Here is a 27,975-nt window from a genome sequence, read left to right as displayed (position 1 = left end):
CCTTTGTGGGGTGCTTGGTCGACATTCACCGATGCCTTGTATCACGGTCGTGATGTGAGCATAGGTAAACGTTTCCCCATCCCCAACAAGAATAAAAATAAAAGATAAGGTTGTCAGAAATGGCATTAAGACAAAGACGAATTTTAAAAGTTCAATATGACTTTTATTTAACAATATAAGAAAGGCGAATGATGTTATTGTGTTGATGTATTTTTATTTGTGCGTGTGCTGGTTTAGCACGAGAGTCATGAAAGTGATAAAGCTAAAATGTTTATAGGGTCTTGCATCTGCATCTTCATCTTCTGAATAAAAAAGATTTTCGTTTTTAGTAAATATTTTGAGAAATATTTTGACCAAAAAGTTCCTTTAAAATCACATTTTTTTTTTTGTTTGAACGTTTTTGTTTGAACATTTTTGTTTGAACATTTTGTTTGAACATTTTTGTTTGAACATTTTGCTTTTTAATTTCTACTTTTTCCATTTCCAGATTGTTGTGAACATCACGGATGCCAATGACAACGCCCCGAGATGCACTTTCCCCTTGTACAAATTCACGCATGTTGAAGATTCCTTCGTTGGTTCGCTGATTGGCCGAATTCATGCTACAGATGAAGACACGGGAAAAAATGCCAAGCTAAAATTCCGTATCATCGGCGGTAACATCGGTAAGAAACTCTCAGATTTTGCATGAAAATTTTTAAAAACTGGAGAGAAAGAAAATTGTTCTGTTTGCGATCGGAAAGCTAATGCATCTTCCGACCCTCATATGTGTAACTTAGGATAACACAAAATAGCAGACTCATGTTTGAGAAAAATGTTTTGTTTTGTTTTTTTAATGAAGTAGGGAAAAAGGACCCCGACCAACTTTATTGCAAAGAAAGAAACAAAAAAAAAGGCACATTTCGGTCGACACCATTTTGACCTTAACCTTTGCACACACATTAGCTTTGTAAGCAAATATCATGACAAGAAAACTTTTTAAACCAAACTTTGTGTTATAATATATTTTTTAATTTAATAATAATAAAAACGGATTATATTATTATATCCTGATCACGATCGATTTTATATATTTACAAAATTGTTTACGAAACATTTTGTGAAGAACAAGATTTTTCTTGCATTAAAAACTGACGTTTATTTGTTTTTAACTTGGGGGGGGGGTCACCACTTATCAAGGCTCGGAGGCCACTCGAGGATAATAGTTAATGTGTGATAGGTAAAAAGTAGGAGACAACACTGTGATGATCAGTAATGGCGAAACGAGTAGGGTTTAACCATTTAAGAGGACGGCTAAATGAGAACTTATTTGCATTGAACTTGAAAACGACCTGTGAAGCAGCCCCACGGTATTTGTTATAGATAAACGAGTATTTGTTGCAAATTTTAAGGGGGTGGGGCATAGATTGAAGCTCAGTCGAGCACCTTCCATGAAAGAAAAGGTAGGGAGGCCAAAAAAAGGTCCCTGCTCACTATACTCGAACATGTGGTTGCTAAAAATGTAAAAACTCGGATATAAAATATGCATTAGTTTTATACCTGCAAGCAGAACAATTTTCCACATATATTCTCTATATATGACCCTGGCAACAGATGTCTTTATAGACACAATTGCGACTGCAATGTATTCTTTAAAGTTTCCAGTTATCTGGAAATTCCTGAAAAATCACATTAGTCTTACAAAGTCTTCAAAAATCTTCGTTGGTTGGTTGTTTTACGGCATATCAACCCTTTTTCGGGTTATTTAATGCCGAATCCAAAGATTTTGAAGAAAAATTTTTTTAATAGAATATATTTGTTGTTTTCACGTCGGTTTCTATTCAACCCATAGTTGGGACCCTAACAAGTACTACAACTCCGGGTCAGAATGGACCTGGGAGCAATGGTAATTAAAGGGTGGCTCCACACTCCCCAAAGCCCACAAGCTGGGGCCTCACCACTGGATATAGTTTAAGGTCATATCCAGGACCCCCATTGAGGGACTTTTACCCTCTGCAGGGGGGCAGTCGGCGTATTCTAATGCCCCACCGACAGGGCCTCAAAAATCTTGGAATGGAAAAAAAAAAAACCTTATACTCTCCTGAAAAATTCTAGAATTTAAATGATTTAATTGTACCCCCCTCCACACACACACACACACACTCTTTTATGGTTTTCTTGTAAATATTCCAAGAATGTTTTTTTCCAGTTCTAACAGGATAGACAATAATATAAATACCAAATATACTAAATTTGTCTGATGCTCAATGATATTCAGAGAATATATATATATATATGACTACTTCAGTTAATCACATAAATTAATATTCGAAAGTATAGATTTATGCGTAAACTTTAAGTATTTACTTCAACAATACTCAAATACGTAGGTAGAGCTAGGTAGTAAGCTATAAAATATATATGGTGATTAAGCTACACAGAATATTCCTGATGAATCCTAGCGTGGATGAAACACGGAATATTCTGTGTAGCTTAATCGCCATATATATTTTCTAACTTACTATATATATATATATATATATATATATATACACATATTTTTAAGTTCAGTTCACAATTTTTGAAAACATATGTTCTGTTATTTTCTCATAAGAATATATAATACATATCTGTTTCGTTAGCAATCTTCAACAAACAGTAAAAATATGTTATAACTGTATTTTTTATGTAGTGATAACATATTATTTTTAATATATATTAGTGGCCTGGCAAGGCCATAGGAAAGACAACCGAAGCAGCAAAACTGAAGCTGCCTGCCAAGACACTATATATACAAATGTAGGCAAATTTGGGAATATTTTATTGGTTTGAAAATATAGTTTTTTTTTACCTTTTGTCATAAAATTTTAACCATAAAATAGTATTATCTTCAAAAAGCCTGCAAATTTTCATGTAGTTTCGTCCAATAGAACCAAAGATATGAGCATTTCAATACCTGTGTGTGTATATATATAAGGGCGAATGAACTCTTTTTCTGGGTCAATGGCCAACTAGCACTGTGTATATTTGTGTGTGTGTATATGTGTATTGGGGTGGAGAGGGCTCCCGTAAGCCGTAGTGAAGGCAACCTTTCTAGGAGAAGCAAATCTCTGATTTAAAAAACCATAAAGCGGGAGACTAGTACCCGCATTAAGCTGGTCTGCACTTTAATTTGTTGCTGGCTATCTTGCTCTTGCTTGTTGCTGGATCTCAACATTTTGAACCGAGAGAGAAACTTAGCTGTCGTACAAAGCTAAGACTCTGTAACATCATCTTTGTATAGATACTCCCTCAGGCATTTGGGCTCATGGATTTTAAATGTCTGAGGGAGTGGCACTCGTCTGACAAGACGTTGCAATCATTATATATATATATATATATATATATATATAGAATAAATGACAAAAAAAACTATATTCCAAAATGCATGATGTTGACCATCTTATAATTTATTCCTTTAATTCAGTTGACTTTTACAATTCTTGACATTATCTGTTTTGTAGCGCAAAATCAATCACTTAATTATTATATCAATTAGTGAATCTATTATGCCTTTAACTCATTAGAAGAAATAGCAACAATCAATCCGTCAAAAAGAAATAAAGTTCTTTTTGACATGATTAAAATCCGAAAATTGGAAAAGAAGCTGCAAATACCTTTAAATATGTTTCCATTACGCCATTTTGAATTCAAAATGGAAACATATTAAAGGTATATGCAGCTTCTTTCGTTTTCATCCATAAAAGAAATTTAACAGTATATAAGGATTATTTGATACGGAGATATTCATAATCGTACCCTATTTCCAAAAGAGTTCCTCTGAAATTTAATTCAAGAACAAAACTAGCCATTGGAACTTGGTCGAAAATATAATTTCAATAACAATGCTTTAAAAAGATGGTCGTAATCAACAAACACGTAGAATAAAAGTTGTAATTTCTATGCGTAAGTAAATTAGAATTTCATTTCAGGAAAAGAAATATAATGAAAAAAAAATAAACAATTAACTTTTATCTGAAAAAAAAAAAAAAAAAAAAAAAAACAGCGATCTCTATGCCACAATTGAACAGATTTGCTTTTAGCTGGTTGTTTTTTAAGGGAGATAATAATTCCGTTTAAAAAAAAAAGGAAAACTTGAGTTATCTCCCCTGACACCATTTTCCTATACGATTGATTGATTGGAATGAAACTTCGGTGCTTGTCCAGAATTCCTCCTGAAACATAAAAATAAAACAAAAATAAATGAAACTCTGTATGATGTACGTACCTGTGACGAAAAGAAAATATCGTGCACCAAAAATCACGTAAATTGATCAAATAGTTTTATTTTTATAAAGAAAATCACAATTTATTCTTAGACAATCTCGCGATGCTACCTTATAAACAAACTAAAAGAATAAAGGAGATAACTCCAAATAATTAAAATTTGCGAGATTTTAGAAAACCGTTCTAACATGGGGAAGAAAGGTTCTTTGGAAAACCCCAAATTTGCTTAATTATTTTCTTTATAAAAATAAAATTTAGGCAATTTTTGGTGTACAATATTTTCTTTTCAGGTATGTACACTATAAAGATTTTTCCTTATTTTTGTTTTTTTTTTTTTATGGCGCGGGGAACGGGATTCTGGATAAAGGCCAACATTTCTGTTTGTTTAATAATTTGATTTCGCTTCAGTCAATTTGATAATTTCTGATCATTTGCAAATGTAAAAATGTGTTTTCTACAAACACCAATAAACGTCGAAAAACTGTGTTCAATCCTCTCATAATATTCTTCATCGTTCAATTGATGATCTATTCGTCCTGTTGCCCTTTATCCTAGAATGGCTCTTAACCTCATGAGTAAAATGGCCGCTGAGTTCGAGTTTTATGTAAAAAATGAAATTGAAGGAAATTCTTACTTCACATATAAATATTTAATTGTTCTGTAGGGAAATTTTGCTTTGTTCAAAAAAGAGTTGTTGTTTTTTTGGGGTTTTCTTGTTATTGAAAGATGAAATTCATCTTTTGAACATTTCTATCCCCAACCATCAACTGATTGCGAATAACAGTTCAATGCACATGGTAAATTACAGATTTTACATCTTCAAGAATTGGCTATTAACCAACGCTTTTAAATCCATTGGATTATTTTGAAATAGTCTCTACTAAATGTCTGTCATGTTCTTCTGATAAACAACCATATGTATGTATTACGTTGTGTAACAGGCTGTTGTCCTCACGTAATTGCCTATTTTAGCAGTACGTGGTTCATCTAGGTGTTGGTGTGTGCGTGTCAGAACATATAACACATGACAACATACTTGTTTCTGCTGTTGGCCGCCTCAGTCTTTTGGCCCTGCCCGGGGGATTCATGACAAACTGGAATATAATTATTTCTTTAGTCCACATGAAATCATTGTCATAAACATCATTTACAATACTTGTTGGATGCATTCTAAGGAATCAACAGTTATTTTCTTTCTTGTCCGCTGTGTCTACACATTATCCTTTTTTCTTATATCATAATTGCATTTTTTTTTAATTTTTTCCCCAGGAAACACTTTTAAAATCAACAACAAGGGCGATCTGATGCTGAATGAAATGCTTGACCGGGAAACTGTGAATATTTACAATCTGACCATCTTGGTAAGTTTTCGCAACACTTTCATCAGCAGCCTCATAACTCTATTACACTATAAATCCTCAAAACTCTTGCTTTGCCTCGATTTTGTCATTTAGTTCTCACATTCCATAAACGATTTACTGTTTTTTAATCACTAATAGAAACTTTATCATTATTATTTACTCATTAGGAGTGGTCACATCGGGCCATCATTAAAGACTTCTCTTTGAGAACAACTTGTGGTGTTTTCTGGAGTCTGCGTGACAACAAGTCTCCCCAGATTTCCAGTACTCTCCACCTCTTTTGATAACTTTTGCAGATGAATATGCATTATTGCAACGGCCGCTTACCATTGATTTCTTATTGGCAGCAATCGTTGGTCTTCACTGGAATTTGGGAGGCAATAAGCCTCCCGTGCTCCCAGTCTTCTTTGTACTCCTCCAGCAGAGGTCTGGCTAGTGCATTCTCTCCTCAGTCTTTCCATCCTCCTTGACCCTCCTCATTTATTTGGTGTGGCATCAGTTTATGGTGACAGACACGCACACACACACACACACAAGCAAAAAAAAAAAGGGGGGGACAAAAGTCAGGATTGCAGGGGGGGGTAACCTTCAATTATATATCAGTTTTCATATGGTGTTCCTTCGTGGTTTTCATCTGTAGCAGTTTCTATATGTCCACCTTGTGTCTGTAGCTCATATGTGTTTCCACATTCAAGGGTTTTCCTTAATATTTCAGCCGTTTTCATTATTGTTATACATATCTTATCAGCTATCTCTCTGAATCCAATCTTTCCCATTCTTTTTTCAAAGTTTTTCGTTATTGTTCCTATTAGTGGTGTTATGTTGACTTTTTTCATCTTCGATATCACTTTATTATTATCATTATTATTATTATTATTATCAACAGCATCATCATTATTATTATTATTATCAACAGCATCATCATCATTATTATTATTATTATTATCAACAGCATCATCATCATCATCATCATTATTATTATTATTATTATCAACATCATCATTATTATTATTATTATTTTTATTTAATAATTTATCAACAGCATTATTATTATTATTATTATTATTATTATTATTATCAACAGCGTCATTATTATTATTATTATTTTTATTATTATTATTATTATTATCAACAGCATCATCATCATCATCATTATTATTATCAACAGCATCATCATTATTATTATTATTACTATTATTATTATTATCAACAGCATCATCATTATTATTATCAACAGCATCATTATTATTATTATTATTATTATTATTATTATTATCAACAGCATCATTATTATTATCAACAGCATTATTATTATTATTATTATTATTATTATTATTATCAACAGCATCATCATCATTATTATTATTATTATTTCAACATTTTTATTGTTTTACTATTTATTGATTACTTGTGCACTAAAGAACATTTTTCTTATTCTGAGCTAAATCAAAAATGTTTGTGTCTGTATTTAGCTATGAATTCGTTTTTTTAATAAATTGATTCAGTTTTCAAGTTTATTAATTCATATATTTCATTTAAACATAAGGTGCTTGTGCATTATAATTAGGCCTATGACAACAGCATATTATTTTCCTTGTTTTGATTCTCAGGTACATATCCATTGATATCTTATATGTTTTTATGTAGAGTGATGTGGTTATCAGTTGATTAATTGCGTTTAACTGTGTCGGATATATACTCGAGAGTAAAAACAATGAAAAGAATATGCTGTTGTCATAGGCCTAATTATAATTGAATATCAAAAAATATTAAAATAAAACACGATTACACTATAAGTTCTTTTTTTTTTATAAATTAGTTTAAATTTTAATACCAAGGAAACTATTTGTTAATGTCTTTTTATTACGCTATAAATTCTTGTTTTTTGTTTTTATTTTTTTTATATAAATCAATTTCGTTTGTATTTTTTTATATTTTTATCCAAACATAATTTACAGTTTTTTTTAATAAAGTCTTTTACTTTTTAAAATTTAATTTCATAACTCTACTGACTCTGTATGTAAAACTATTTAGCCTTTTGGATCAAAGTGTAGTATTTATTTTTATATTACACTTTATCTTCTATCGCCATCAATGAAAGAGAAATCCTCCTAGACTAAGGCGAGTTTTTATATTTTTCCCACATCAGAACGCTCCTTTTGGGGAAGCTGGATTTTCTCTATATCAAAAACCGACCTTGTGTCTGTCTAACTCTGCCCTCGTGGATAGGCAAATAAATAAGAACTATAAACCTATATGTCTTTTTATTGAATTGTCCATATTCATCTTTTATGTGTTTTTATATCTATTTTTATTTCTTTTAGATTCAAGATCTCGGTGTTCCCTCTCTTAATGGGAGCTGTTCAGCTATCGTGTCTGTGGAAGATGTAAATGATAATGATCCCGTCTTTGAACAGAACCAATATGATGCAGCAGTTCGAGAAGAAGCTCCCCCATATCAATCGGTAAGTAGCACGGATTCTTTTTGTGCTTTAACTTCGACGAACATGGATCTTAGGTTGTTAGTCTTTCTCTACGCTATCATTATTTTCATGGTAGGTGTTCGACTGAGCACCAATCTCTAGTGCTATCAAATTAAGCTGTCTGACCTAAAATGCACAAAACTTTGATGTTACTTTTTTCCTTTTTTTCATTGCAAAACTCAATCATGTTCTGCAACAATTTTTTATCTACAGAAATATATGCAGCATAATCATGTTGACATGCCAATTCTCATTAGATAGTTATGTTGTGGGGTGGTGTTTATATACGGTACCAATTAGTATATGTTATATATTGTGTTTGTGATGTATTTGCATCACAGAGGGGTTCTATATATGTGTATACTGTTTGCCTCGTGATGTGTTTGTATACATGGCACTAATAAATGTCCATCTCATAAAAGACCATCTGCATGGATGTTGTGTAAACAGACTGTTGTCCTCGCCTAAATGTCTGTTTTAGCGGCCCGTGATTCATCTAGGTGTTGGTGCGTCCATGTCAGAACATATGACATATGACAACATACCTGTTTCTGCTGTTGGCCCCCCTCCCCTTCGTCTTTTGGCCCTGCCCGGGGGATTCGTCAATCATCTTTGGGGTAGCTGGAACCTGTTGTAACAAAGACGCTTCAAGATGAACCCATATGAGGTTTTATGCATTTATTTCACTCCCAGGCATTCATCATAGCAGAGGAGTGATCGGCGATCTTAGCTGGGGTTAGTTGTTCTACGTCCATTCTGAGACTTCTCCCAGACTTTCTTAACTCATTTTGTTCATTCAACGTCTCCAATCCAACTCAATGATGCTTAGGCGTTCGGATACTTTCCGTTGCAAACTGAATAGGTCACAAAGTTTGACATGTTTGACAACCTGTCAAAACATGACAATTCAGATCTCTGTTGTCCATGCAACTCTAGATAGATAGATAAACAGATAATTTACTGCTTCTGTCCGACCACTCTCTAACAAGATCATCAAAGTTGAGCAACGTTGAGCCTGGTCAGTATCAGATGGGTGACCACTTGGGAATACCAGGTGCTGTATGCAGAAGGACATTGACACCTCCGTGTAAGAGCTGTAAAAACCTAACATCGTTATCTCCCCTGATGTGGATATACATGCAACTATAGATCACTTGTGAACTTAATATTCCCATGAAACTTCCTCCTACAGGGGAAGCCAGTTCAACCCACCTAGGGTGAATGCCACTGGCATATAGACATACTTCCAAGCTAATCTCTGTTGGTAGTGCTAGGTGTGAAGGTGCAAGCACTGTATGGTATGACATTAATTGAAATTTCATTCCTCCCATGAAACTTCCTCCTTCAGAGGAAGCCAGTTTAACTTGTTTAGGATGAATGCTGCTTTGATATTTCGATATGAATAAGTATTTGAAGATATAAAGAACTTGACGCATAAAGACTTTTTCCAAAATGACTGGATTCGGCCTTAAATAACCCAAAAAGGGTTGATATGCCGAAAAACAAAACCACCAAACCAAATCAATCTCTGTTTCCTCCTGTAAAACATTCACAGCAAAAACTCGTTTATCTACAACCACTGTAAAGAATTTTCCTTTCTTTCGCTGTGTACCTAAAACGAAATGGAACTTCCATAAGCAAAGTTTCTTTCCAAGAACTGCCTGTTTGTGGAACACAATACCACAGCACTGCTTTCCAGCTGACTTGATCGTTTTTAGTTCAATGTAAACAAATTTATTTATTTATTATTACTAGAAATCGTAAAATTTGATTTTCTTCAAAAAAAAAAAAAAAGTACTTGATTCATAAAATATTGGATGGTCTGCATGTACTGCCCTTGTTGACCCATATTTCCGCCAGGGGTCGTTAGTGGCGTTATCTCTCAAACAAGATGGTGCGTGCCAAATCTTCGATTAGACCTCCGATAATATTTGATTTTCTTAAATAAAAAAAAAATACTTGATCGATTTACATAATTTTTGGAATATAACATCTTCATGCAGTGACAAGTACGTACATTATAAAGATTTTTTTCCGATTTTTAGTGTATAAAAATTTTTTTCAGATTTTTATTGTATAAAAGATTTGTTGTGGCACCAAATTTTACACCAGGTACATTTCAGCTATATGCTGAAAAATACTTTTGAGGTGGGGGGGGGTATTTTATATCATAAGTATTAAAATTGTAAATGTCAAAAAGACTAAATTCGCGAAATTTGACCAAAAAGGGAGAGGGGGTCTGCCCTCTTTCTTCGTCGTCAAACGTTTCAAACGTGGCTACCTTTACCTGGCTGTCATAATTAATTGCTTTTCGCTGTAAAAAACTACTTGATCAAATTAAGTGAAATTTTTTCAGAGAACTTCAGACTATAACGAGTACGTACAATATAACTTTTTTTTTTTCGAAATTTTCATTTTTTAATGTCTTGATTAAACTGTACAAGTTCCAATATTTTTAGCAAAAAACACATGTCAGTCCGTCTAAATTAAAAATCTGTTGCTTCTTGGATCTTGGCGTAAGGATCACAGGTTGCTCGAATGGTGTGCTTAAATATCACATAAATAGAGAATCAGTGGTAGCAATTGTCGTGCTTTATCATGTATTTGATAAATAGATAGATAAAAATATACATAAAATCCCCCCAAACCATCAACGTTTTGAACCATTGCAAATTTCTCGTAACCCGAGTTATCTCTCTTGGGAGAAACTTTTTATGCTAGAGTTATCTCCCTTGGTGAAAAAAAAATGGTTTAAATCTCTGTGGTGAACGTTTTAGTATTTATGGATGACAAATTAAGACATGATAAATGTACGACAATGCATAACTGCTCCTGCTTATGCCATATTCGTGTGATATTTAGGCACGACAAATTTTTCTTGTTGTTTGGGGGGGGGGTAAAATAAGCAACTTTTTTCCCAAAAAAATTTTTTTAAATACGAGTCAAACATAAAAAGGAAAAAATATTTGTTTATTTTTTAAATTGTAAATGCTCTTTTAAAGTGTGTCGGATTTATATTTTATAGTAAATATTTGCCAAAAAAAAAACTGACAATGGAAATAAAATATCAACAAATTATTTAATTTCCTCAAATCTTTGCCCGTCAATCTGAAAAAAAAAATTTTTTTAATGTTTTCTTTTTTTTTTTTTTTTTTTTACAGAGATTTTTAGCGAAAAAATAAAAACATGACAGTCCTTCTAGATTAAAATCGGTTGCCTTTTGTTCTTGACAAAGAATCCCAGATTGCTGGAATGATGTACCTAAGCATCACACAGATAAAGAATCAACAGAAACAATTGTATTTAGTCGTGTATTTGTCATACAGACATAAAATTATACATAAAAACTTCAAACCATCATGTGGTCAAGAATTAAGATCAAATTTTGTCCTCATTTACCCCAAGAGAAGATGGGCGTTGACACGTTCACGTCCACTAACAGAAAAGACATCACGGGCAGGGGTGTGTGTGTTTCATACATGCATTGCTTTTTATCTTTTTTAAAGGAATTTATTGCAAATTTTTCTGTTTGCTTTGTACAGGGTGGAACGATAAAAATGTCGCCCTAAAGAAAACAACACTACAGCTTTATTTTAAAACTTTTCTTGAAAAAAATCAATTCAGATAACTTAATTATGTAGTAGAGATGACATCTATTCAATGTAGCTGCCTTCAGCCTCAATCGCCGCCTCAATACGGGTCCGGAACTGGGAACATGCCTTTTCCACAAGTACCAGCGGGAGCTCGGTGAATACTCGGAGGATGGCGGCGATCACGCTGGCTTTGTTGTTGTGAGAGGTCATGTTGGTGATATTCTTGACATGACCAAACTAGGTAATCCAGCAGGTTCAGATCTGGTTAGGAGGGGGTCAGTGAGAGAAGGGTACAAAGTTATAACACTCCTTCTGAAACCAAACCTGGATCTCTATGGACTTGTGGGCCAACACTGAGTCCTGCTGCCACATCCATGGTTTACCAGCGGCCACCTGATTGCACGAGGGAAGCATCACACTCTTCGGCACATCCAAGTACACTTTGGTGTTGACTTTCAAGCCGACTTCAAAGATGTGAGGTGGCATGATGTGACCCACATTTGAAACCACATCAAAGACCATAACCACGGCTGGAAACTTTGTATTCATCACTCTGGGCACATCCCTGTTATTTGTGGCAATCCAGCGATGCATTTTGAGGGTGCTGGCTATGATCCTATTGTCCTAACTTGGATCGATAAAGAGTATGAGTTGTACAACAGCGCATCTCCGACTTCATTGAGCTGTGCCCTCAAGCGTTGTGTTGTACAACGGTGCATCTCCGATCTCGCTCATTTAACATCGTGTCACTTTCAGACATGATAAAAGGCTCTTATCGCTCTAAGGATTTGTACACAACTGGCCAACTAGTAGATGGTCTGCAACAAACAGATATGGATTTTGTGAGTCACAATTTTTTGTAGACAAAAGAATATAAAAAAAGGATTTTGTGTTCAAAAGGATTTTTTTTAGAATTATAATTTTTTATATAAAAAAAAAATACACTCATAAAAAAGATTGTGACTCACAAAATCCATTAAAACAACAACAGAAAAGCGTTTTAACATCAAACTACATATATATCATAATGTCGTTTTTTATCAGATATATATATATATATATATATGTAAAAAAAAAACAAAAAAAACAATGACATTATTTTTGCACCAACTAATATATATATATATTAATATAGACAAATTTACAATTTTTAAGTCGCCTAACAAGGACTTGTGGTTTTAACCAACCGTCTGTTCATTAGCATGTCCAGTTTTGCGACCTTATAAATTTGTCTATAAAAATATACCTTGCTCTTCTTTTATTGAACACGCTTAATAACCATGTAAAATTCATGAGTTTTTTCTCTTTAATAAATATAACTTGGTATATATATATATATATATATATATATTACAAAAGAGAACAAAAATAATTGTTTTATTACGTGAAGTTACAAATATGGCCTCTTCTGGGTGGGTAGTTGTGTAGTGATCAAATTTTATCCTTTGCCATTCAAAATGAAAATGTTTAAGCTTGTTTCTGTGCAGGTCTTCCTAAATTAATAAAACCAAATAAAAACGTTTTAAGCCAATCAGATGCATTTATCCTAATTTATAAAAAGAATTCCTTTTCAATCCAACCCAATGATATAAAAATCCAGATTTTTCTTCAATAATCAGTTAAACCAAAGTTCCTAAATCTTACTGAAGACCAAAGAATATAATTTGAGTGAAATCTTGCAAACAAAATCATCATCAAGTACAGGTATTAACGGCTATGACTCTCTCTCTCTCTCTCTCTCTCTCTCTCTCTCTCTCTCTCTCTCTCTCTCTCTCTCTGCATTCATGAATTCATTGTTGCTCATCATTTTTGATGTTGCCCAGGTATTCAGACTGTCAACGTATGTTTCTCACTATCGTCCTCTGCTTCTACTCACAATCTTTCCTGTCAAACTAATTTTTTTTCTGTAGACATGGCCCATGAATCTCATTTGTCTTTTTTGTATTGTTCTTATTAGAGACCGTTCTGTGTTTGCAGACATCACAATCACAATAAAGATAACTGTCTAAAACATTTTAATAATGGAAATGACAACAAAACATCATCGTGTAAATGCCATCATTTTGATTGATTTTTAATTCAAATTTTAATTCAATGATTTTTTTTGTTTTGCAGGTATTACGGGTTCGTTGTCTGGACGCTGATGAGAGAAGCAACATCCGCTATCAGCTATTAACGATTGACTCTTTGTTTGCTCTGAATGGTAAAGTATTATTGAAAAAAAATTGCAGAAATTCTATATTTTTTTGCTTCATACTGAATTTTGGCTAAGATCAAAGTGTTGTATCTGTTCCAATGCTGCACTTAATTTTTTCTGTCCTCGCTCAGCAAAGCAATTTCTCTTATTTTTGTTCCAATCCAGAGTGCCACTTTTGGAGGAGTTTTATTTTCCCCATATAAAAATCAACCTTGTGTCTAAATTTTCCCTCGTTAGAAGGCAAGTAAATCATTTTAAACCAAAACGGAATAAATTAACTTATGCAATGGAGAGCGGGGCCTATAGTAGAAATGTTTGAGTGTATATATATTTTAAACTAATTTAATGAATATGATTCCCACTATGTGCCCCCTGTAAGTTATGATCGTCTGCCAGAAAAGTTAAAAGGAGAAAAAAAACAAAGAAATACAAAAAGAATTATTATGTACTAGCCTGAGTGCCTGGCATTGCCCGGGTGTTTGAAGGTGTGTGTTGAGCAAAAAAAAATGTGGTAGTAGGCAGGCAGTCTCGAACCTGTACCGCAAAGGAGGAAAAGAACATGAAAAAAAAACGTGACGTCTTTGCCGTTGCGTCCACCGCCAAACCGGAAGTGGTGAAGGTTTAAATTAAGGCTAATCAGTCGAAAAGAGGAGATGACTTTCGAAAATATCGGCGAAAAAAGTGACCCCTCCTTGTAGAAAAGTGTCCAGTTGAGGGTGAAGGAATTAATGTTTTTACCCAATTTTTCAATATTTATTGTCCAAAGGGTCAAGCTTCAAAACGATATTGATCTCGTGAGAAGCTGTCGCCTCTGTCGAAAGTTTAAATATACATACATACATACATGCATAGATTTAAACAGACAGGTGAAATTTATATGATAGATTATTTGGCTATTTTACAAATAATTATCTGCAATTAAATATGGAGGCCGAAAACAATACTAACAAATTATGCAGAGTGTGCAAAAAATCGTTGAAGGGTTAAAAATCTTTGTCATTTTACCATTAATAATTTTTTTTACCCCCCTATTTCAGATATTTTACAGATAATATTTTAGAAATTAATTATGGATAAGTATAGCATTGAACAACATACACAAGTGAAATTGTTTTACTAAAATCAGGAGTCAATTGTTTTGACTCAAAGAACTTATCGGCAGCATTTTCATGTAGGAGATAACCCAAGTAGCAATACAATTCGAAACATTATGCGCCGATTTGAAGACTTGAAGGAAAACATAAGGAATGAAATAAGAGAGTTAAATCACAATCCAGAGATTCTGCAATCTGTCATGAATAATGTTTTGGAAAGGGTACAAATATACGAAGCTGAAAATGGGCAAGCTCTAAAAGACATTATTATTCATAATCAAAGATTGTTTAAATTTTGCATTTTTTTTTTTTTTAATTTCCCAATGTCTTAGCCAGATTGTGTTAAAATTACAGAAAGATATAAAAAATGAAGAATCTATTTAAGTCCCAAATCCTTCAGTAACTTTTTGAACGCCCTGTATCTTTCTAACATAAACCTGTTTAAAGATCAGGTTTCAATTGGTATTGAAAGCACCGATTAAATTAAGAGTTACTTTAAAATAGAAACAATACCATTTTAAACTTAAACATGACAGATTGAAGACGACTATGACCCTTTTAGCTAAGAACGAAATGTGGCAAATTTATTCTGATATCGTACTTCATCTTTTCTGCCCTCAATCAGTGAAAGAGAAATCTTCCTAGATTGAGGAAATTTTATTTTTCTCCCAATCTGGAATACTCCAGTTTGGGGGGAGCTGGATTTTCTTCACATTGCCCATGCGGAGGGGTGCAATACAGAAACTACAGTCAGAAAGTCAGTGTTTTGGTTTGCAAATACATTTTGGCTTAATACTTCACCCTTGCAACCAAAAATTTATTTTTCGTTTTCATCGCAAAATACTTTCGAATGCGTTTAGGTGGTCCTCAATGATGATTGCTGTCTTCAGTGCTGATTTCGGGGTTCTTACTCATCAGGTTGGCTCGGACAACCACCTCCCAACCTGTTATCCAATCCTACAGGTCGCCACCTTGTGATGATTTGTGCTACTATTCTTTTTTGTTTGTTTGTTTATTTGTTTACTTGCCTCCCCACGAGGGCAGAGTGAGACACAAAGTCGGTTTTTAATGTTGGGGGGGGGGGGAATCGGCTCCCCAAAAAGGGGCACTCTAGTTAGTAATAAAAATTTTAAAAATGTACCAGTCATGAAGGACCTCTCCTCCACTAACCGAGACCAAAAAAAGTGAAGTGAAAAAAGTGACATGCAGCATCAGAACAGATACCACACCTTGATCCTGGCTCAAAGGCCAAGAACACGTTTTTTTGCAGAATTTAAAATTCTTGCTTTTCTTCCTATTTGCAAATCAGCCAATAAAAAGGAAGCACGTTTAAATAAAATAAATATATAAAAAATCTAATAAAATTGCTATGTTCTTATCGAGTTGATTCATTTATTGGGTCGTTTAATCTAACCAAATTCATTTAAAGAAAAAGAAAGAAAAAACCGCCCTTATCATCCAGTTGTTTTTCTTAAACAAATAAGTGACAAAAGCAGGTCTTCTATTCTATCCTTGACTTGACTAATCGGGTTACTAATCCTACCTAGTTTCTCAAACGGTTTGTTCGAAAAGATCGAATTACTAGTTAAAACTTTAATCTAGTCCGATTATTGGAGAATTTTTAATGGAAGTACTTTAAAATATATGACGATGCTCTATCTCGAATATTGAGCACTTTTTTTTCAGAAATCTGTAAATAATTATATTGATATTTGTATTACCACTTACAACGTATATATATTTATATAACATTTAGAATACCCCCCCACACACACACATATATATATATATATATATATATATGTATGTGTGTGTGTGTATGTGTGTGTATATATAACTACTTAATTTACTCCCATAAAATTAATAAACGAAAGTATAGATTTATGCGTAAACTTTAAGTATTTACTTCAAAAGTGCTCAATACGTAGGTAGAGCTAGTTAGTAAGTTATAAAATGTATATGGCGATTAAGCTACACTGAATATTCCGCGTTTCATCCACTCTAGGACTCTTCAGGCTTAGAGTCCTAGAGTGGATGAAATGCGGAATATGCATTTTATAACTTAATATATATATATATATATATATATATATATATATATATATATTAAATGTGTTAATACAAATATCAATAAAGTGCACGCTTGTAAGAATACGAGAGCTAAAATACAAATTATTTATTTCAAAACATCACATATTCCATGGATGAATCATGGTTTCATTGACACAGGTAGATCTTTACTAGTTAGAAAAGGCCCTTATATCCCATTTCAAATGATCAGCGTTCTTTTTTAAACATAAAAGGCCTACTCGTGTCAATGATACCATGGTAATGCATAGTTTTTTTGCTTTCACACACTTATGAGCAAACACTTTATTGATTTCTTTTCAACTCTGACACACTATGTCATTCATATATATATATATATATATATATATATATGTATGTATGTTTATGAAAAAATTATTTTTGACTTCACTTTATTTTTTTTTGTGTGCAGCTGAGACGGGAGTTTTGGAGACTATTGTCCGTCTAGACCATGAAACTCATCCTGGAAGCTACCAGCTATATGCTGAGTGTACCGATGGAGGAGATTTCCCACGATATTCCTCACCCGTTATCTTAAAGTAAGTTCGTTTCGCTTTCCTTGCAAATAAACCAAACTTATCAGTGGAAAGAGGGTACGGATCCTTAGGATTTGAGAAGATGAAGGATAATAACACTGTAAGATATTGATATCGTATCACAAGTCCAACTTCAATTGTAAAAGAGGAACGGATCTAAATGTCAAAAAAAAAAAAAAATGGCATTGCAAGTTCAAAACTTCAATCTAAAATTATGCAACATTCTCATAACTACAATCTTAACTCACTAACAAACTAAATTAGAAAAAAAAACTGACTTTTAACAAGATCTTATAGTTTATTTTATCATGAAAAATAGAAATTGATTAGACTTTTTAGTTCATTGAAAAGAGACAAAATTTATAGCCCATTGACTTAAAATTGATGGTTGAATATGGTTAAATTTTTGTTAAGTTTCGCATAAAATACCAATCCTTATTAATTCCTAATGGTGTATCGAATGGATTCCATAATAATTAGTTTGCTGCACCTTATTATATAACAAAGGTTCATACAAAATTTCAGCTAGATCGGCCCAGTAGTTTTCGAGGAAAGGTAGAACGGGCAGACAGACAAACAGAAAGAAATATATATATAGAAGATTATAATGAATGAAAAGGGCAATAAATTAACACATTCTAATGTCCCCTAAAATCGTCTTAATTACTTTTATCGATATGATTTCAGTTTCAGCCATCATCGTAATCAATGTTTATCCTAATACATATGCATCGTTTCTGCTGACACCTTCTGCAGACTTGTTAGTGAACTATGCCCGCACCTCCGACAAACAGCCTTCCCTCAAACACATGTGCCATAGTTCTTCTTATTCTTCATTTTCTTATTGGTCATGTTGGGATTTTAATGTTGGTGGTTGCAAAGCTACAATTCACAATTTACATAATAAAACAACACACAGGTGCAGATATTGTATACAAGTGATTTGTCGGGCATGGGTCTGTGTGGGTGTGTTGTTGGGGTCCCATCACTAGTTTCTACATCTGAGCTAATCATTCCATCTCATAAATTCAGAACCTGAGATAAAACTGATGTCTCTCGTCTCGTCTGTCTATGGTCACTATTCTCTCTCAACAGCCAGTGTCCTCCACTCGCAAATATATTTACTTTCTACAGGAAATCCAAATTTTCTTCAGCTTGCCACCAGAAACTGACCATATCAGTTTTTCTATCAGCTTACCGAAACCATACTTATCTGGCTGCTCAAAAAGTCAACAGCTAATTGTCATGGCATAGTTGGCCTTTTATTGTTATTCACTTCCTAGCCACTTCTGATTAGATCACTGAAGTTAAGCAACATTGAGCTTGGTCAGTATCAGATGGGTGATCAGTTGGGAATACCAGGCGCTGTATGTAAGAGGATGTCGATACCTCCTTGCAAGAACTGCAAAAACCTAACGTCATCATTTCTTCTAATGGAGATGTACATGCAACTGAAGACCACTTATCAGCTTTATATTCCCACGAAACTTCCTCCTATAGAGGAAGCCAGTTCAACCTACCTCAGGTAAATGCCACTGACATACAGACATACTTCCTACCCAATTTTTACTGGTGGTGCTAGTTATGAAGGTTCGAGCACTCTATGGTATTGTAACCAAGTTATGGAGTTGATATGCTGTTGTAGAGAAAGGGCAAAAAGAACGAAAAATAGGACGATCAAATGACTCTGTGGTTAGAACAAACAAAGGAAAAAGTATGTCAAGAGATACTTATTGTTGTAACGGTCAGAGTTTGGAGTGAGCTGGCTGTTTATTTTGAAACACAGAATTCGAGATGAAATGACAGGCGGTTGTTTATTTTAGAAAACAAGGTTTGAAAGCTGATGACAGGCAAGTTTTCTTGTTGTAAACAAATACAAACTCGTGATGTTTAAAGGGCATTGATGGATATGTATATATTCCTCGAACACAGAAAAAAGAGGAGAAGAGAAGGAGAAGAGAGAATTCGATTTTGGCGAATTCAGATGGTGTTAAAGTCGGGCAGAGAGGGCTTTTGACTTAAAACACGTATCTCCAATGGCCGAAAAACTTATCCGAACTCGAGTCACAAGCTACCGTTTTAAAATAGCTACAGCCAACTTCCTTCAAACTCTGAAATATTATTAGACCATTATTATTGTGAATAAACCCAGATTAATTGTTTATTCGTGTGTGGAATCGTTTTAATTTCCTTTTTCACCACACTAAAATCCACGGCTCTCTTATCGGCGATGTTCGCCGGTAAGCGGGTACACAACGACAGGTCCGGAGTATAAATTTAGACGATCAACTGATAATTCTGTCACTACCCCATACCAGCAACATTAAAACGGCTAAGAATTATCACCGGCAGTGGTCACTGGAAGGACGAAAATAGTGAGCTGCAAACCACCAGAGTCGGGTCGTTTTCAGGCTGCCGTAATTGGAGTGGAAGAGTTCTGAGGTCGGCGATCGTCTCAACCGACCGGCTGAAGGGGGTGACAGTATGACATTAATTGAAATTTATCATCTGCATCATTTAATGTCTGCTTTACATGACAGCATGTGTTGGATGGCTTTTAGAAAATATTTATGTAGAGTTACGCCTGCATCTTCCAAAGACATGTGCCATGATTTTTCTTTTAGTGTAGTCGGTGAACAAGGGGGCAAAGTAATAGTTCATAATTCACATTCATTCAATAAAGACAACATACAGATACACACATTGTATACAGTTGACTTGTGCGTGTGTGTTGTTGGGGTCTTGTCACTAGTCTCTACATCTGAGTTAATCATCCCATCTTTCAAATTCTGTTCACTGTGTCCATCCATTTATACTTAATTAAGATAGTTAATTAATTAGTTAAAAGAATACTAGTCTCTCTCTCTCTCTCTCTTTCTCTAGAATAAGCTTCAAATTAAAACTTACAACAAGCGTCTTAGTCTATCTTTTCTGTACATACATGAAAACATTCACAGAACGAAAACTGCTGTATGAAAGCCAAGAAATTTCTCAACATTTTTTTCTTTCTTTTGCAAAAAAATATCAAATTTATCCAAAACATTCTGTACATAAACTTTGGGGGGGGGGTTGTAATCAACCAGAACACTGTACACAATGATTTTATTATTTTTATTTCATTTATTAATGAGACCCTGTGGAACTTCTTACATCAATCTGTATACTTTACTGTTAATAACAAAATTGCTTTTTTGAAATAATCAATGTCTGTGAGGGTCAATACTATTAAGAAAAATTACCTTTTCTTCTGCAAAAATAATTTTCATTTTTTTTAAATAATAATTGGATTCTGACATGCATTCATCATCTTGGTGTTTCACTCCATCTCAAGATCCATCATCAAGCAGTATCCGAGGCATCCCTCAGGTTCACATCGGAGGATGCCTTGCTTAGAGGACAGTCTGCACATTGGTGTCATAGGGACACCGAGCGTCCTGTATATAGCCCCACTTATGCAAGTTGTCTCATGTTTTGCCAACCTTTGCTCTTTCCGAGGAGGTCAGAGTCTGCTGGGAGGCTTTCCTTTCGGTACCAGAAGAGTCTTGTTGTTGTTGTTGACTGATTCATTCCACTAACGCAGGTGAAAGGATGCTGTTGTTCATCCGAGGCTGTTGACAGTGGCAAAGCTTTTGCAAGATGGTAGTCGCTGCGGCACCTCTTGGTATCCAAATAGGGGATGACGATTGTCGTTGCTCTGCTTTTCACGCTGTCTTTGCTATCGCCTCATACATGGCGACTCTCTTTTGAACCCTGAACAGAGTTCAAAAGAGAGTCGCCAACTTCAAGTTCAAGTGAACAGACATCTTGCTGCTCAACTCCCTACATAGTATCTCTGCAACTTATGTCCCCGATAGTATCCCCCTACATCAAAGTGGCACTGTCCCTTGTTTGGGGTCAAAATGGAATTATTAAAAAAAAAAAAAAAAAACATTACAGAAAAGAATTACATTTTCTTCTATCGTAAAAATAATTGACATTTTCAACTAAACATTCATTAAATACAACAAATATTGCTCTTCTTTTCTCTTCTTTTATTCAAAATTGTAGCAATTTAATTATTTTTAAAACATTAAATAGTTTTCTTTCTCCATAAGAATAAATCAGTTAAATATTATTCAAATCAATGAAACGAATGTCACCTTTTTGAAATGTGTTTTGTTTTTGTTTTTTGTTTTTGTTGTTTTTTTTTTTGGATTAGTCGATGTTATTAACATAATTTGATTTGGGAACAAATCATTTTAAAATGGATAAAGTCGAAATTGCTTACCTTAGCGACATCAGATTAATCACCACCATCTTTTTGATGATTGGATGATCTCACTTTTTAAATATATGTGAAAGGTGATAGCGTATGTATGAACACAAAATGTCTTATCGCATTATCGTTATTTATTGCCAAAAAATACACAAACCAAATCATTCCTGCAATCTGTACAATCTATGTGTGTGTGTGTAAGGACACTGCTTAACCTATATACTCAGCAAACTTTTGATCTACAGTCTTGAAATTTGGTATATATGTGGAAAACTTTAATCAGTTTTCATTTGAAAAAACGGGCTGCTGAGGGGTGAAAATTGAAAAATTGATGGGGGGGTATCGGATTTTTATCTGTTTGCTAACGGTTTCACGAATGCACATGTGTGAATCGTTCACATGACAGATTCCTTATGTTAAGAATAAGTAGGTTTGAAAACCCCTTTTTTTAAAGGTCGTGTCAAGCTGGCCTAATGGTTATTGTACTTGACTCATTGTTTTTAGGTTTCGATCAGCTCAAGTATATTTTTTTTTACTTACAAGAAGTGAACTGTTTAGAAAAAACATAATACTCGCATGCACACGCCTCAGAATCTGTATGACTAAAATATATTAATATTCATATGTACTTTACGACCGGTCAACAAATGATTTTTTTTTAAATACAATAAATCACCCAAGATTTTTTAAAATAAATCATCCAAAATTTAAAAAATCAAGTAACAAATAAAATAAAATATTGTTAATCAGGAATGAAGCTCTGACAAAAATGTCTTGTCTTGCAACTACAAAATTATGTTTCGCTAGTTTTTTTTATGAGGATTGATAATTTGGATTATTCAAACTACTATTTTCACCTTGGATGTTATTCTCACAACGTTTTAGCCGGTGTAACCTCCAATCTTCTTCAGATGTGTCTTGCCAAACTCAGAAATCTGTATGAAATTTTGAATGGAATTGAACTTAATCAACAGGAATATCTTGTTCTCATTTCTTTAAGCCATGACTGTGTAGAAATCTCAAGTAATTTGTAATTTTATTTGCAAGAACTGGTGACGTAATGGATAAAATGCTTAGTAATAATCATTTACCGCAAGATAAAATACCAGGTTGAAAAACTGGCGTGGTCTATCCTTTTCTCAAGGGTAGACCACCTACCACGGCTTAAGAGAGTTCCTCTCTTAAGCCGTGGTAGGCATCCTATCTAGTGATGGCGTCATGATAAAAAAAATACTCTTGATAGCCCTGGCAAAGCATCAAGTATTCAGCTACCGACAAGATTCGAATTACACTACAAACTCGTGTAGTGAGCTCAATCTCGGCTACGGATTGTCTAGCTGAAAATACTATCAATAATTTCCCCCAATTTCCGTGCCTAAACCTAAACATACATTCCATGAACAAAGCTTTTTTCTTAGAACTGCACACCTGTGGAACTCTCTTCCATTTGCCTGCTTTCTAGCTGATTATAATATGGTCGTCTTCAAGTCCAATGTAAACAAGTTCTTGATAGTCGTTCCCCTTAAGTAATCCAATTTACCAAATTTCCACTACTAACGATTACTACGTCACTGTCCCATTGACCACTGTACACTTAATAACCCTTATTCTCGAGTGGTCTCTGGGCCTTGATAAGTGGTGACTCCTTTGTAAAAAAAAAAAATATCCTTAGTGTGGGCAATACTAAATTACAGTTACAAATTACTTAAGCCTTCTACTCAGTCATGGCTGATTGAATGAGAACAGGCTACTCTTACGGATTAAATAAAGGGTCCTATTAGAAATTCTATACATATTCCTAAGTTTGATAAGATTCACCTGAAGAAGGATGGAGGTTACATAAGCTGAAACGTTGTGAGAATAATATCCAAGATGAGACGAATAGTCCGAATAATCCAAATAATACACAACATTGTTAATTCTTATGCATTTGGGATAATTGACCTCTGACCTCCAGTCAGATTATGAAACTTTGGGATGTCGGTCACTAGTTTGGGGGTTTTGCAATGGGAGAAGTATTTTTAGGATTAGCTGGTTTCAGAGAAACATTTTCAGTGAAAAAGTTTGCAGGTTTTATATTCAAATGTACGAAAACAAGAGATATTGTCATACGGTAAACAAAACAAATTAATGAGTTAAAAAGGCATATATTCACAAAAGAAATAATTTATATATGTTTAAAATGGAAGTTTATAGCAATAGGAAAAACATAGAATGTTCGTGAATATTTTTAGTTCTTGTAAAAACAAGGGGGATTCATTAGCTGAGACATTGAAAAAGTATGAATCGATTAATTAAGAGCCGTGAGTTTCAGGGGGTCAGAAAAATCGTATTCAAAACTTCTCTGCTCATTTAAATAAATTATAATTTCTTGAAAGTTGTTTATAAGGGTTAATGTCCTTTTGTTTTTATGTTAGTAAGATATTTCAATGATAATGTTTGGGAATATTTCAATGAATAACGTTTAGCAGATTGACAGATGATAATGGGGAATTCTTTAGCTGAGACATTGAAAAGTATGAATAAAATCGTAATCAAAACATCTCTGCTCAATTAAATAAATTATAATTCATTGAAAGTTGTTTGTAAGAGTCAATGTTCTTTTGATTTCATATTAGGAAGATAATTCAGTGAGAAAGATTGGAATATTTCATTGAATAGGTTTGGTTTTTATTGAGCAGACGATAACAGAGGGAATCAAATAGAGTGTGTGTGTGTGTGTGTGTGTGTGTGTGTGTGTGTGTGTGGCGCCTTGTAAGTGTGAGTATGCATAAGTTGACATGCCAGCAACAAGAAGCCCAACGGAGGAGCCCCAGTCTGTGGATTTCTGCCCAACTAATTTATTGAAAAAAAAAAAAATCAGGATTTTTAAAGGATTTAGGTGGTTCTCAAAAAAACCATGTCGAATAAATTCAGAAAGTTTTCTTATTGATCCAAAATATAATTATTTGTTTTTATTCAGGATGGTGTATGCGCAGACGATGTGTATAGTGCATACAAATGAGTTTACGCATTTTGATTTTGGACGCCTATGTGCAAACATCAGCCGTTACAAAACTTCTTGTATGACAAACGTTCATAATTTTTTTCGATTTTTCTTTTTTAAAGTGTGACCGTAGAGGACATGAACGACAACCGTCCGTCTTTTGTAAATAAAACGTATTATGCACAGCTTTATACCAATGCCACCATTGGTCGACATATTGCAACTCTATCGGCCACGGATAAAGACAAGGGACAAAATGGAGAAATCTCATACTATATTATAGGTAAGTTTCACATATATGTTACACCTGGTTACATCGTGTCTGTTACACCTGGTTTCACCATATCCGTTACACTTGCTTGCATCGTGTCCGTTAAATCCAGTCATTACACTCAATCATATTGCCAATGACAATGACAGAAATATGTTCATAAATACCACTGATATTGTATTATAGCTTAGCGATGTGTGTATAAATGGTTTATACACCCCAGTTGCTGTTATAGTTGCCACCATCGTTGTTGTGAATCCAGCTTTTTGATTGTCTGTGAAATACAATCACCTGGATGCTGGTATAGATAGGTTTATCTATAAATATAAAAGCGAAAATGTATGTATGTATGTATGTGTGTTCGCTTTTTCTGTGTGTCTACAAAAGGCTTTTTTCAGAGAAGCGGTCGCTCGCTTCACAACTTTTTAAAACTTTTTATATCACATATAAATCGTAATATCTCGCAGTTAACAACGAAGCTCGCCTGTCTATTTAATTTGCTCGATTTCGGGAAGATAAATATTCAACATTTGTCGCTTGCCGCATGTGGGTTAGTCTTTTTCCTATAACATCTTGGGGGGGGGGGGAGCGTTCAGCAGTACTCATTAAAACAGGCACCGGCTAAATTCAAGTAATTAAATAAATTCAAACATGTTTTTGTTATAATGTCGGGGTGGGGCAATGGTTAACGTCGGACGTTTTTTTTTTTTTTTTTTCACACTTTAATTTACAACTTTGCCTCAACAGTTCGGGCTCGGGTTCGATCCTCATACTTACTTTTTTTTTTAAACCCCCCCCCCAAAAAAAAAAAATACCCGGGGAACGCTGGGTACCCCTCGCTAGTTTTATTTAAAGACGAAAAACATTAGGGAGAGACAATATAGTACTTATGCAGAATAAGAACTGTGCTATCAATGAAATTTTTCAGGCAATTTATGTAAAACACTGAAATGTGCCGAAACACTGAACAATGCAATCACATCACAGCCGCCGACATCATTTAAGAAAACTTTTGCAATCATTGGTTATTATAGAAAAAAATAAAAATAAAGATTTATCTTGATTTGAAGAAAAAATCATAAAAAGAAAATTAAAATTAATTTTTGTTTGTTATTCACAAAATATTTATTCATGAAAATGACTTTACAATGAGTGTTTTTTTTTCTAGATTTTAAAAATTGTTTGTTTTTTAAAATTATCTAGAATTATTGATTGTATTTTTTTTTTTTTTGGCAATAACAGAAATAACATTTTTCATTAAGAGAAATTGGTCAGATTTATGCAAAAAAAAAAAAAATAAAATAATAATCATGGAATTTTCGTTCAGCACCTTCCGGCATTTTACGTAAACTGCCCTAAAATACTGATGATAGCAGGATTCTCCTTCTGCATCAGTACCAACAACTTGTGTATGTGTGTGTGAGAAAGGGAGACAACTCATCTCAATATATCAGCCACCTGCATATATTACCCTGTCTCCATTTCTTGAGGAGATCCGCCAGATAGTGGTTTTCTGCTTGAAATTTCGTCGATGACTAAATCACGTAGTTTGTAACGAGTCATTCTTTGATCCTATGAACTCTAAACTTTCTCACTCAAATGCTAACTTGCTTTCACAGGAGAATGGTTCATTTGCCACTTTCCAGTTAGCTTTAAGTATATAGTTTGTAGTAATGAAGCTATCAACACAAATCAACAAACAAATCGACTTCTTATATAGATTTTATTTACAGACTAGCCTAGGTGCCAGGCGTTGCCCGGGTGTTTGGAGGTGTGTGTTGAGCAAAAAAAAACATAAATAATTTGTAGTAGGTAGGCAGGTTCGAACCCATGCCGCAAAGGAGGAAAAAGAACGTGAAAAAAAGTGACATCTTTGCTGTTGCGTCCATCACCAAATTGGAAGTGGCGAAGGTTTAAATTAAGGCTAGTCAATCGAAAAGAGGGGATGACTTTCGAAAATATCGGCGAAAAAAAAGCGACCTCTGCCTGTAGAAAAGTGCCCAGTTGAGGGTGAAGGAATTAATGTTTTTAGCTAATTTTTCGATATTTGTCGTCCGAAGGGTTGAGCTTCAAAACAATACTGATCTCATAATAATCCATCGCCTCTGTCGAAAGCTTTAGGCAGACATACATACATACATACATACATTTAAACAGACGAAGGCCAGAGGAATTAGTTGGCCGAAACGTTGTGAATAAACAATCCAATAAAAGATGAAAAACAACAACTAATAAAGATGAGACTAGTAGTCCGAAATAAAAATAAATTAATATATGTATAAGAGAATAGGAATTATTAAAACCAAAATTACAAAACTCCCTTTAAAAAGATGGAGTGAGACTGGCCCTATAAAAGCTGAAGCGGTACCATCCTCATCATGTTCACAGGTTCTGGTGCACTATTATGACAGATTCATAGGGACTTGCTAAAAATATGCAAGCATACTCAAAGAAACGTTATGAACAAGAGAATGGAGGAGCTGAAACCAACCAAAACTCAATTCTCACTTGAAGGCAAAATTCAGAGATATGACGAGATCCAGCAGAACGAGTGTGACGATCTCCTCAGAAAAGACAACCAGTACAGAAAATGAATTCATAAAAATAAAATTGAAATTCTGCTTGACTGGATTAGTTTGAAGAAAACACAGAACACATACAAGACAGAGATAAATTAATAATATTTGTATTGTTTTTGTTTTTTTTTTAATTAAACAATAATACAGAAAAATCTTTGCAAAACTAATTGTATTTGCGACTTTAAAAAAATCCAACTATAATGAAAAAAAAAAAAAAAAAAAAAAAAAAAAAGAGTTCTTTAATGTTTAAAAATAAATGACACTCAAAATGGTCAGCTTCTAGTCAT

At 34.0% G+C, this 27,975-nt stretch overlaps 2 protein-coding genes across 4 annotated transcripts in view; both read left to right on the top strand.

The window, feature by feature from the left end:
* Positions 1-27,975, top strand: part of LOC145254646 (protocadherin Fat 4-like) — a 1,852,201-nt gene that overhangs the window by 1,754,159 nt on the left and 70,067 nt on the right. For all 3 annotated transcript variants that reach the window (XM_080113277.1, XM_080113278.1, XM_080113279.1), the window contains 6 exons: positions 488-665; positions 5,515-5,606; positions 7,931-8,071; positions 13,798-13,885; positions 17,474-17,600; positions 24,961-25,121. In XM_080113277.1, the coding sequence (XP_079969403.1) occupies positions 488-665; positions 5,515-5,606; positions 7,931-8,071; positions 13,798-13,885; positions 17,474-17,600; positions 24,961-25,121 (787 nt within the window). The remainder of the gene's footprint in view (positions 1-487; positions 666-5,514; positions 5,607-7,930; positions 8,072-13,797; positions 13,886-17,473; positions 17,601-24,960; positions 25,122-27,975) is intronic.
* The window catches only part of LOC145254647 (protein GVQW3-like), a 153,569-nt gene that overhangs the window by 111,023 nt on the left and 14,571 nt on the right, over positions 1-27,975 (top strand). The gene's annotated exons all lie outside the window — the stretch shown is intronic.

This window comes from Euprymna scolopes, chromosome 30 (genome assembly GCF_053919585.1).
Source record: "Euprymna scolopes isolate OS-2025 chromosome 30, ASM5391958v1, whole genome shotgun sequence".
NCBI lineage: Eukaryota > Metazoa > Mollusca > Cephalopoda > Sepiida > Sepiolidae > Euprymna > Euprymna scolopes.
This window is presented reverse-complemented; position numbering and strand designations above follow the sequence as displayed.